General features: G+C 38.1%; 1 protein-coding gene across 1 annotated transcript in view; it reads left to right on the top strand.

The window, feature by feature from the left end:
• ABI3BP (ABI family member 3 binding protein) overlaps positions 1–9,930 on the top strand; it is a 114,745-nt gene that overhangs the window by 51,267 nt on the left and 53,548 nt on the right. Inside the window, exons 34-36 of the mRNA XM_007469979.1 lie at positions 1,997–2,056; positions 3,516–3,596; positions 5,933–6,010. Of these exons, the coding sequence (XP_007470041.1) occupies positions 1,997–2,056; positions 3,516–3,596; positions 5,933–6,010 (219 nt within the window). The remainder of the gene's footprint in view (positions 1–1,996; positions 2,057–3,515; positions 3,597–5,932; positions 6,011–9,930) is intronic.

Raw genomic sequence — 9,930 nt, 5'->3', positions numbered from 1 at the left:
GCAGGAATCCACATTAGTCTAAATTCCTCAGGAAACTAAGGCAGGCAGTGAATCATGTATTTACAGTATATGGTGGATTTATTCGTAGCACATTTCTTTTTAGCTTCTCCTTTCCTTAATCCGGCTCCTCTCTGTATAGTCTAGCACTGCAACCAATTAGGATGTTTATAAACTCAGACTGCTCTGTATGGCCGTGACCTTCTCAGACGCACACCAAAATGCCTTCTGCCTCACCCTCCAGATAACAGTTAGTTTGATTTACAATTGGAAATTCCTCATAATTTACCACTTCAGTCCTTAAAAATACTACATAGCAAAGGTGAAGTGTTCACTAGGGTGATGGGTTTTCTTTAACTTTGTCCACCACTAATCTTTTTGAAGTTACCTTTTTTAAAAAAAGTCCAGATATCAAGTTCCCCTGGTGGTTACCCTTTAGCTCATAGAAGTTCTAATGGAGTCACATTTCGTTTCAGTGGACCAAATTCCACGACTGTGATTTCACTCGCACTTGCTTAGTGGCCTAGACTAAGAACAGATGTGATATGCACGTTAAATGTGATCCCAAAAGCCATAAAAGAGAATGAATGTCCATCTTATATAATGTTTCTACACTAATGATAAAGTGCTGCTTGTCCACCTCATGGTACAAGTTTTCTTCATCTTTGTCAGAGGCAGAGTTGTAGCCTGAATCCTAATTTTTCTTCTCCAGCACCATATAAGATGCAAGAAAGCTACACTGCATACCTAAGGGTATTTATGAATTTGGTGTGGTAGGAAAGCTTTTCAGTGAGTGAGTAGGGTTGACAAGGACCTCCTTTTAGGGAAACTGAGTTAAAGAAATACGTCATCTTGCTCCTGAAAGGAGATTTGCCATAGAAATCTGATACTAACAACAGGCAAATCACCCTGGTATTTTCCCCAGAGATACGGTATCAAATTCCCAGCCTACCATTTTATTTTGCCTAAGTAGAACTGGACACAGGCATTAAAAATATACTGGATATCAGGACTGAATATGATTATTGTTTAGCGTATATTTTTCTCCTTTGTTTTCATGTTCTCATATGTCAGGAGGCCCTAATACCTATACTTAATACCTATTATACTAGAAGCCATATCACTAAGAATGACAAAAATGGCAACATTTATCTAACATTTACTATATAACAAGCACTCTCATAAACTTTACATTCGGTATCTTCTAATGAGTGACTGATCCTTCCTGCTTTATTTTCTCCCCATAATAACTGTTAGTGCCTTTTAGAATAAAACTTTGTTCTTCCCTTAGATATTCAAGAGTTTTGCCTTTCTTCCTGTTTTCCTCAATTCAGGCCATTTTTCTTTTTCTTTTTTTCTTTTTTTTTTTTTTTTTTTTTTTTTTTTTTTTTGTTACGCGGGCCTGTCACTGTTGTGTGGCCTCTCCCGTCACGGAGCACAGGCTCCGGACGCGCAGGCTCAGCGGCCATGGCTCACGGGCCCAGCCTCCCCGCGGCATGCGGGATCCTCCCGGACCGGGGCACGAACCCGCGTACCCTGCATCCGCAGGCAGACTCTCTACCACTGCGCCACCAGGGAAGCCCAGGCTCTTTCTTTAAGATAGTGTATTTTCTATTGCTGTCAGTGGAATTTTAGCAGGAATATCAAATGGCAGCTATAACCTCTTCAGACAAAAACTGACCTATTACTTTGAAGACAACTTGAGGGAGACCTACCTCCTTGTGTTTAATTACATTAGTTTTTTCTTCCTTTTTTTCCCCCTCAACAGAATCTTCGAAATGACCTGTGACCAACTTTGTTTTACTGCCATTAGAACCTTTCCTACACAGTGACATTTTTCCATTTCAGAAAGATGGTCCTCTTCTTGGCTTAGCCCTTTAGCCATTGTGAAAACATCTTTGCTTCATTCATGCTTCCCAGGGTTTTAGGTCTATGGGTTAAGTTTCACTCCAAGTATGACATTTAGAGTGCACAGTGTTTTATAATCTTTTTCTTTCAGTTCCAAGAGATGTGCTCCTTCCCCATAAACCAGACCCCGAAGTCTCTCAGAGCGAACCTGGTAAATGAATTGTTTTACTTTCGCAGTTAGGAAGTGTATTTTTCGAAAAATATCCTTGAGGTAAATATATATTTGGAATGATTGTGATATGAAAGAAGTTCAGAGAAAATTATGGATAGAAAATGTGTATTTCTTTTGGGGAGTTTTAATCATACAATCTGCTTGACAAATTTTTCCCCATGAGAGAATAGTGTAGAATTAGTTTATTTTCCCTGAAAGTATTTTTGTTGAATAGAAAATCATGCTAAAGTTATAAGATATAATTATTACCTGAGCCAACTATTTTCACCTTCTTTCAGAATGTAAATATAGCTGCATTCCAAATGTGGGTATACTTTTAAGTTAAAAATATGGGTGCCTAATCAAATTTTCCTCATAGTGACAGTGAACGAAAACTTTAAAGTTTTAGTTGAACTGAGTTCCCTGGGTGTCACCTAAGGTATAGAATTTTCTCGTATTTATTATGATTCTAAGAGAATGTTTAAATGTTCAAACGGGTGCATTGTAGAGACACAGAAACTGGGTTTACTTCACCAGGTAGTAATTCTCATAAATATATTTCTTTGGTTTGCTTTTGGCCTAGTTCTGCAACCTGTTACCTTTAGAATTGATCTGCCAGAGACAACACTAGGTAATGGTTTTCCCATTTGACCCACTCTAATTATTTTCCTGGCTGCCATCAAGATTGCAGGTCTTTCTCAAATGATCACATTGAAACATCATCTGTCCTCAGTCCTCTTCATTGTTTCATTCTCATTATTTTTACTCTTTCCAAAATAGAAAGGCAGTGGTTTCAAAATAGAAGGGCAATGTTCTAAAGGTTTGCTCTGAAGACCAACTTAAGACAGCTCACTACCGAGCCCATTCTCACCTACCTCATTTGTCTCTGTGTTCAGACTGGTTCCACCTTACTCACGCCCACCTAGTTAACTTTTTCTGCTGGTTTAGTGGTTCTCAGCTGTGGTGTTATAACCCACTACCATATTGTGGAAGATGCTGGCAAGTAATTATTATTAATATTGGTCAAAATACTAAAGTTTGCCACCAGTTTATTTTTAGAAATAAACTTGAGCAGACGCCAGGTGCTTGCCACAGTGATGATATTCTCTCTCCTGTTGTAATCCTATGTGCTCTCTTGGATGGACGAACTGCAGCTGACAGTCAGACCAAGGATCATGTCTCACCCACACCCATCTTAACCAGCTATGGTCATAGAGTATGTCAAGTACTGAATGTCATTTATTATCTATCCTGGTGGAAAAAACAGTTGAGAACCATTATTCTAATGTTCCACAATCATCTTCCTGAAGGTTCTATGCACACTTAACTTTCTTCTTCCTGACTCACTTAATGTTTTCTGTTTTTCTATTTCAAATAAAGGAATCTCATGTAATATTATTCTGGCCGGGTGCTGGCTTTTCAATCTAAAGATTGACAACCGTGGTACTTGTCTTTTCAGCTCCTTTAGAGACACGAGGCAGCCCTTTCATTCCTATGATTTCACCGAGTTCCAGTCAAGAGGAACTACAAACCACTCTGGGTAAATTTTGTTTTACTATTTGAGTCCAATGAGGACTTAACATTTTAGGAATTGCCCTTAAAGTAGCCATATGTACATTTGTGTTCATAGATTTCCAAACCACAGAGGGTCTCTTTTTATCATTATAAAAAAATACCCATTTCACTTGATTCTTTTACATTAACTGTATATTTGTCCTTCTAATATTTATGCTGATTTCTAATGTAAAATGAGAATATTTTGAAACATCTTGACAAAATTCAATTTTTTTTTTTTTTTTTTTTTTGGGGTCCACAGGCCTCTCCCTGCCGTGGCCTCTCCCGTTGCGGAGCACAGGCTCCAGACACGCAGGCTCAGCGGCCATGGCTCACGGGCCCAGCCGCTCCGCGGCATGTGGGATCCTCCCGGACCGGGGCATGAACCCATGTCCCCTACACTGGCAGGCGGACTCCCAACCACTGTGCCACCAGGGAAGCCCTCCAATTATTTTTTAAAAAAAGAATCTTCCCAAAGTATATCAATGCTATATTCTTTTGTTGCTTTTTCCATATTTGGAAAGAAAAATTTCATCTAGTATTTGAATATCTTTTGGGGGCTAACTGCAATGCCAAGCAATAGGAATTCCAAAATAAAACTGTTTTAAAGGTTACCCTGGAGAGCTCACCATCTAATATGAAGACAGGATTTAGCAGTAGCTGTGCTTCCTCTGTGCTACCCAGTGTTCTACATGTACTTTTAAATTTAAGGCACATAACAACTTTGTGAGGTAGTTTCTATTACTTGCCCCATTTTACAGCTTAGAAAATTGAGGCACAGAAAGATTTAAAAATCTGGTTAAGCCACACAGCTAACGTCAGAGCCAAATTGGAACCCACATACTCAGTCACCAGAGCTCCTGGAATTCACCCCCATGTTATACAATACAATGAATTCATAGAGAAATGAGCAGCATGCTGAGCAAGGAAACTACCTGGGGGTATCAGGGAAGGCTTCACAGAGGAGGTGACATGTATGACAGGTCTTCCAGTTGGAATGAGGGTTGAAATTAAAGGTGTGAAAGGTTCTTTCAGGTTAAAGACAGATAGGGAAGAGACACAGGGTAGAGAATGGCAGCCAGACTAATCTGATGAGCATCTGGGTAGCCTGGAGGAACACAGATGCATGAATGAGTCAGTAAGGTTGGTTGGAATGAGCTGGCCAGGCTTTTGAAGAGTTCAGCACCAATGTCTTCACTGTGTGGGAAACCCAATTTTGCCTGACACTTGGCTGAAGACCAACTGGAAAACAAGAGTTCCCAGCTTGTGTTTGTTGGCTTCTCTGCCCTGTCCATGCTACATCCCACATGGCTGTTTAAATCAGTGGCTTTATTTTCCTCCCTTCACCCATTTTCAGATAAACCCATCCTTTGTGTGTGTCTGCTGAAATGAAGTTACTGATCACATTTTAAAATGGAATCCTTTTCAAAGGAAAAAATTTTAAACTGAATGAACAAATGTATCCTAATTACCAAATACTCATCTATTGTAGCCTAGGCCCTCAAAGTCAACATTACCCACGATGGCAAAGTCAAAAGTACTTATCAAGAACCAGTGCTGGATGGGCTAATTATCTAAATTCCAATCCCTGTTTTTTTTTTAATGTATCTCAGTTTACTGGACCAACTATCATAATAATCTCTCTTATGAGCAGAATCCAGATTATAAAGCAGGCAGAAAATAAGATGACAACATATTATTTGCACCAAGTATTTCCTTGGATCCAGTATGTAGCAAAGTGAACAGTGTAATTTGCTATTCGGTATGATGTTGTAATGATTTCAAGATAATATGGGACTGGGAGTATTGCCATACTTATTTTTATTTTGTCAGGAGTAATGCACCAGTATGTCAATAAACAAACTTTGATTTTCACATGAGATAAATAGGATATTTATTCTTCTATGGTGTAAATACACATTATTTTCTATGATCTATTTTTTTCCCAGCTCACCTAAATAATTTGTGGAGCTCATGAAACAGGGAGGAAACATGAAGGCAATAATACATAAAGACAGGAGGCATATCCAAGAATATAGCCATGTCCAGTATCATGAAACAATGATTCTGAACTAAAAGCTTTTGAAATCCTTATAATAATCATTAAAATAATAGTGCAAGAAGGCAGTAAATATAATAAATGAGAGTTATTAAAATATACCATTGTCTTTGACATACGATGGTTATTGGGCATAGTTATTAATGCAATTTACCCTTTTATCACCGCACGGGATAGAAAAGAGTAGGGTTTGTTTGTTTTCTTTTTGACCCATTCATAATGATAATCATTTAAAGCCAGCCATCTTACTGTGTTTCCTCCAGCAGAAACAGACCAGTCCACCCAAGAACTCTTCACAACTAAGTTTCCACGAACAACTGAATTGGCAAAGACAATTCAGGGTAATGCTGTTTCCCCACCTCTGGATAGTAACTTTTCCTTCTTTTTTAAGCAGGAAGAAAATTGTCTTTTAAGAATGTAATTTTTCATCACAGTGAGTTAAGTTTTTTCATTTCATAGGTACAGGACATCAGCCAAATAGGAATATCTGTATGAATACCAGTTGAATGTAGGAAAGACAATTCCTTTCGTTAGAGCTGTGCTTTTGAATGTATGGTTGACTGCTTCATGCTGATGACTAAGAAAGAGCCCCCATTTTTTTTCCTTGCTTGACCTTCTTTTGCCTCATTTTCCACATCAGATAAATAAGAATCTTTATTACCCTCCTCCTCCTCCTCCTTTCTCTCTGTCTTTTTCTCTCTCTGTCCCATCTCCCAAACTTGATCAACACGTTGGTATTGTGGCCTGAGAAAGGAAACTCGTAACAAGAAAAATCATTTTTTAATGATGAATTAATATTAAAACATCCAAGAAGCTTTATTCGGGGGTCTCCTTATATTATTTTTTCCTTCTACTTTTTGGGAAGTTAACACCTACACAGAGCTGTCTCTCACATCTTCATGCTCTCGGTAGTCTTTCCTTTTTATATCTTTCTGTCCTACTTGGATTGTAACCAGTTGCAGATTTCTAGTATTTTCGTGTTTTCTTTTTTTCCCCTTAATTACGCTCTTTTGCCCATGTCTACCTCTAGCATATGGGAGAAAGCCCAAAAAGCAAGAGCAAATAATTTTTAAAGAGTTGTAAGACAAATTTATTGTACTCAATTGTCAGTTATCATTGGGGAGGGAGATTTGTGGAAGAAACAAAGCAATATGAGGAAATGATAATAAAAGAAATCTAATTTTAAGGTATATATTTTATAATAAGCAGAGCAGTACTTGTTCTAAATAAACATGACTGACAATACTCTCTCTATGGTACAAGACAGTTCTTGTAAATTTTGTAAAACTTTTAAACTTGTTTCATTTAATTTTTATAATGGTTTAAATGTTTATTTTATTATTGACTTTCTACTTATTTTTTAAATAAAGTTAATATACACAGAAGTAAGGAGCCAATATAATGACAGCCCTCCCACACCCTCATTACTAGCTTCAGCCATTAACAGCAGGTGTTCAATCCTATTATATCCATACCGCATCCTGATTTTTATATGTTTATTTTTTAATGTTTTTGCAAACCTCTTTAATGTCTGGCTTGATAGAAGATAGCTGGATTCTCATAATCAAACACATTGATGTTTTTACAGCAAAACATATAAATACTTACAATAAGCAGCGTAAACACTTTATTCAGCTCAGGTTGTATTGCCAAATGAGAAAAAGATTTCAGCTTTTTTTTTTTTTTTTTGCGGTACACGGGCCTCTCACTGTTGTGGCCTCTCCCATTGTGGAGCACAGGCTCCGGACGCGCAGGCTCAGTGGCCACGAACCCGTGTCCCCTGCATCAGCAGGCGGACTCTCAACCACTACGCCACCAGGGAAGCCCCAAGATTTCAGCTTTTTAAAGCTTTGTAGATTTCAGAATTGAGGATAAGAATCATAGACCTGTTCTTTTCTTGTTTTTGCTTTTTCTTACTTTAATGGGAGTATCAATATTTTTATCAAATTTCTTCTAGACCATGGTTTTATTAGATGAGTTTCACAGTTGATTGGTTGTATATCCGGGATCTGATATCATTCTATGAATTGTCTTGACATATTTATATAATGTACTGTATTTTAATTACTTTCTTATGTTCTGAAGATCCTTAGCTTGAGCCTAACTTGTGCAGCTCTGGGATTCACACTTTTCTAGACTCATGCCAAGGCTCTCTAAAGTGGGCTCACCAGAAATGCATTTCCAACCTGGTCCAGGCCAGTAACCCTTCTTGGGAGTAGAGGGTCAACTTTAGTAACAGCACACTGTGTGTCCTAGGATCACCCTCTGACCCAACCCTCATAAACGCGTGCCTGAGCTCTATGGACAAGGAGGTCAATCTGCTGTATTAGTTTTATTGTGTTGTGTTTTGTTTCTAATAGTAGGTATCAGATGTGCAAGACAGCACACAACAGTTTGAGAGATGCTGTAGGCGTGAAATTGTTTCTCTTGGTCTTCATACTTCACCCACGCATGTACCAGGACCTTGTGGCTTTTTGGTCTCCAAGCCCTCAGCAGTGGGGCCCAAGTGCTCCAAAGAAACGCAGTGCCTAAAGCCTACAGCATGAACCTACTAGTAGGATCTCCGGCACATTTTCTCTGTGTCATTCTTGCTTCTTTGTCTGCTGATACAATTCCCTGCAGATATAACCGAAACCCTGACCTACTCAAGCTTCTCTCCTTTTCCCCTCTCATCTCAACCCATGGTAGAAATCCACTTGGCCAGAGGCATTCTGGGGACTTTTTGATTATTTTACTTATTTCAGCCCCCTGATCCGTATGCCACCCAGGGCATAAGGGGTCCCTGGGTGTACCCTTGTACCTTGTACCCTTCTTTCCCTCTCTGGGCAAAGCAAAGGTCCTTCAAGGTATTTCTCCTGTAATCCTTGTTTGTCTATTTTTGATGTTATCTTTGTCAAGTATTTTTAGTGTTCTTTTTAAATAATTTTTATAAAACTCTTTAGATATGAAGCCATCTTTTAAAATTATTTTTATTATTAGTCACCAAAAACTATGTGGAGATGATATTTACAATGTTACATTCTCACAATGCACCTTTGTCTTTTTTTTTTTTTTTTAGTTTAAAATTGAAACCCTCAAGCAGTTTTCTCAAGGCCATGTGTTACCTGGTGATGAGCTATGTGAATAACTCACAGCCCAAACATAAGTTATATTTCAGCTCCTTTATAAAAAGTTCTTTCAAGATTTAAGTAAAGACTGTATAAAAAATAAAACCAAAATTCTGATCCTGTGGCTTTGAAATAATGAATGTAGTGCTGATTATTTCTACACTCTGTTTCTTTTCTAAAGTTTTAAAATTCATATGTGTTCTAGAATGATACTAACGAGAGACATGATTCTTATATTTCTTTAAGCAAAAGCAATCTAACATTGAAGAAATTAACAAGAAAGCTGAAATATGTTCAGCTGACAGGGAATCCTACCACTCTCAAAGAAAATTGAAGAAAAACATTTGCAAATCATTATCACACATTTTAGGGCATGTGAGAATTGATTATTTTTAAATAAATCAGTACCTCTGTTCACTCTAGTTATTGCACTTTGAAAGGAGCACATTAAACCTACAGAGAATTTCAGTATGTGTCTGCTGGTTTTGGCCTGAGTATGGCAAAATTCTACTCATCAGTCCTCACATAGGAAGTTTATAAATGAGCTACATTATAATCTGTTTTGCAGGTGTATTTTTTAATGTGGTAGGCAAGGCATTTGCTGATTTATGGTTACATAAATACCCATTCAGTATGTGAACAAAATCATTGAAATGGTGTAATCTACTTAACAAAGTTTGCAAGAAAATTTTTTCCAGTCTTAGCTAAAGCATTACCAAGAAAGTTGGTGGCAGGAAGCAACGTGGTGTGTCAAGGGTGGCAGAGGAGGGAAGGCAAGGATAGACACATCCCAGGATGGATGCACGCTTTAAAAGCTTAGGGAGCAAGAATATTTCAGCTGAGTTTCTCATGAATTTGCCTGCTTACAATGGTCACTAATTTTTTAAATGTATTTGACAACTCTTCATTAATGGTCCTCACTGTGCCAGGCCCTGGATAACAGGAGCAGGAAGTAACAAGGTGGCATGTTGGTCCAAGGGCTGTCTGAGTTCTTGATCTTTGCTCACCCTCTCTTGATGGGCAGGACACCAGAGGTCATTTTCTCTCATCCCTAAAGCTTTAATGGATGGCACTAAGTGAGTATTTATTCACTTCCAGGTTCATGAGCTAAGACAATTAGATACAGACCACATGTTTCTACTCTTTTCTTCTTA

This window comes from Lipotes vexillifer, unplaced genomic scaffold (genome assembly GCF_000442215.2).
Source record: "Lipotes vexillifer unplaced genomic scaffold, Lipotes_vexillifer_v1.1 scaffold1438, whole genome shotgun sequence".
Lineage (NCBI taxonomy): Eukaryota > Metazoa > Chordata > Mammalia > Artiodactyla > Lipotidae > Lipotes > Lipotes vexillifer.
This window is presented reverse-complemented; position numbering and strand designations above follow the sequence as displayed.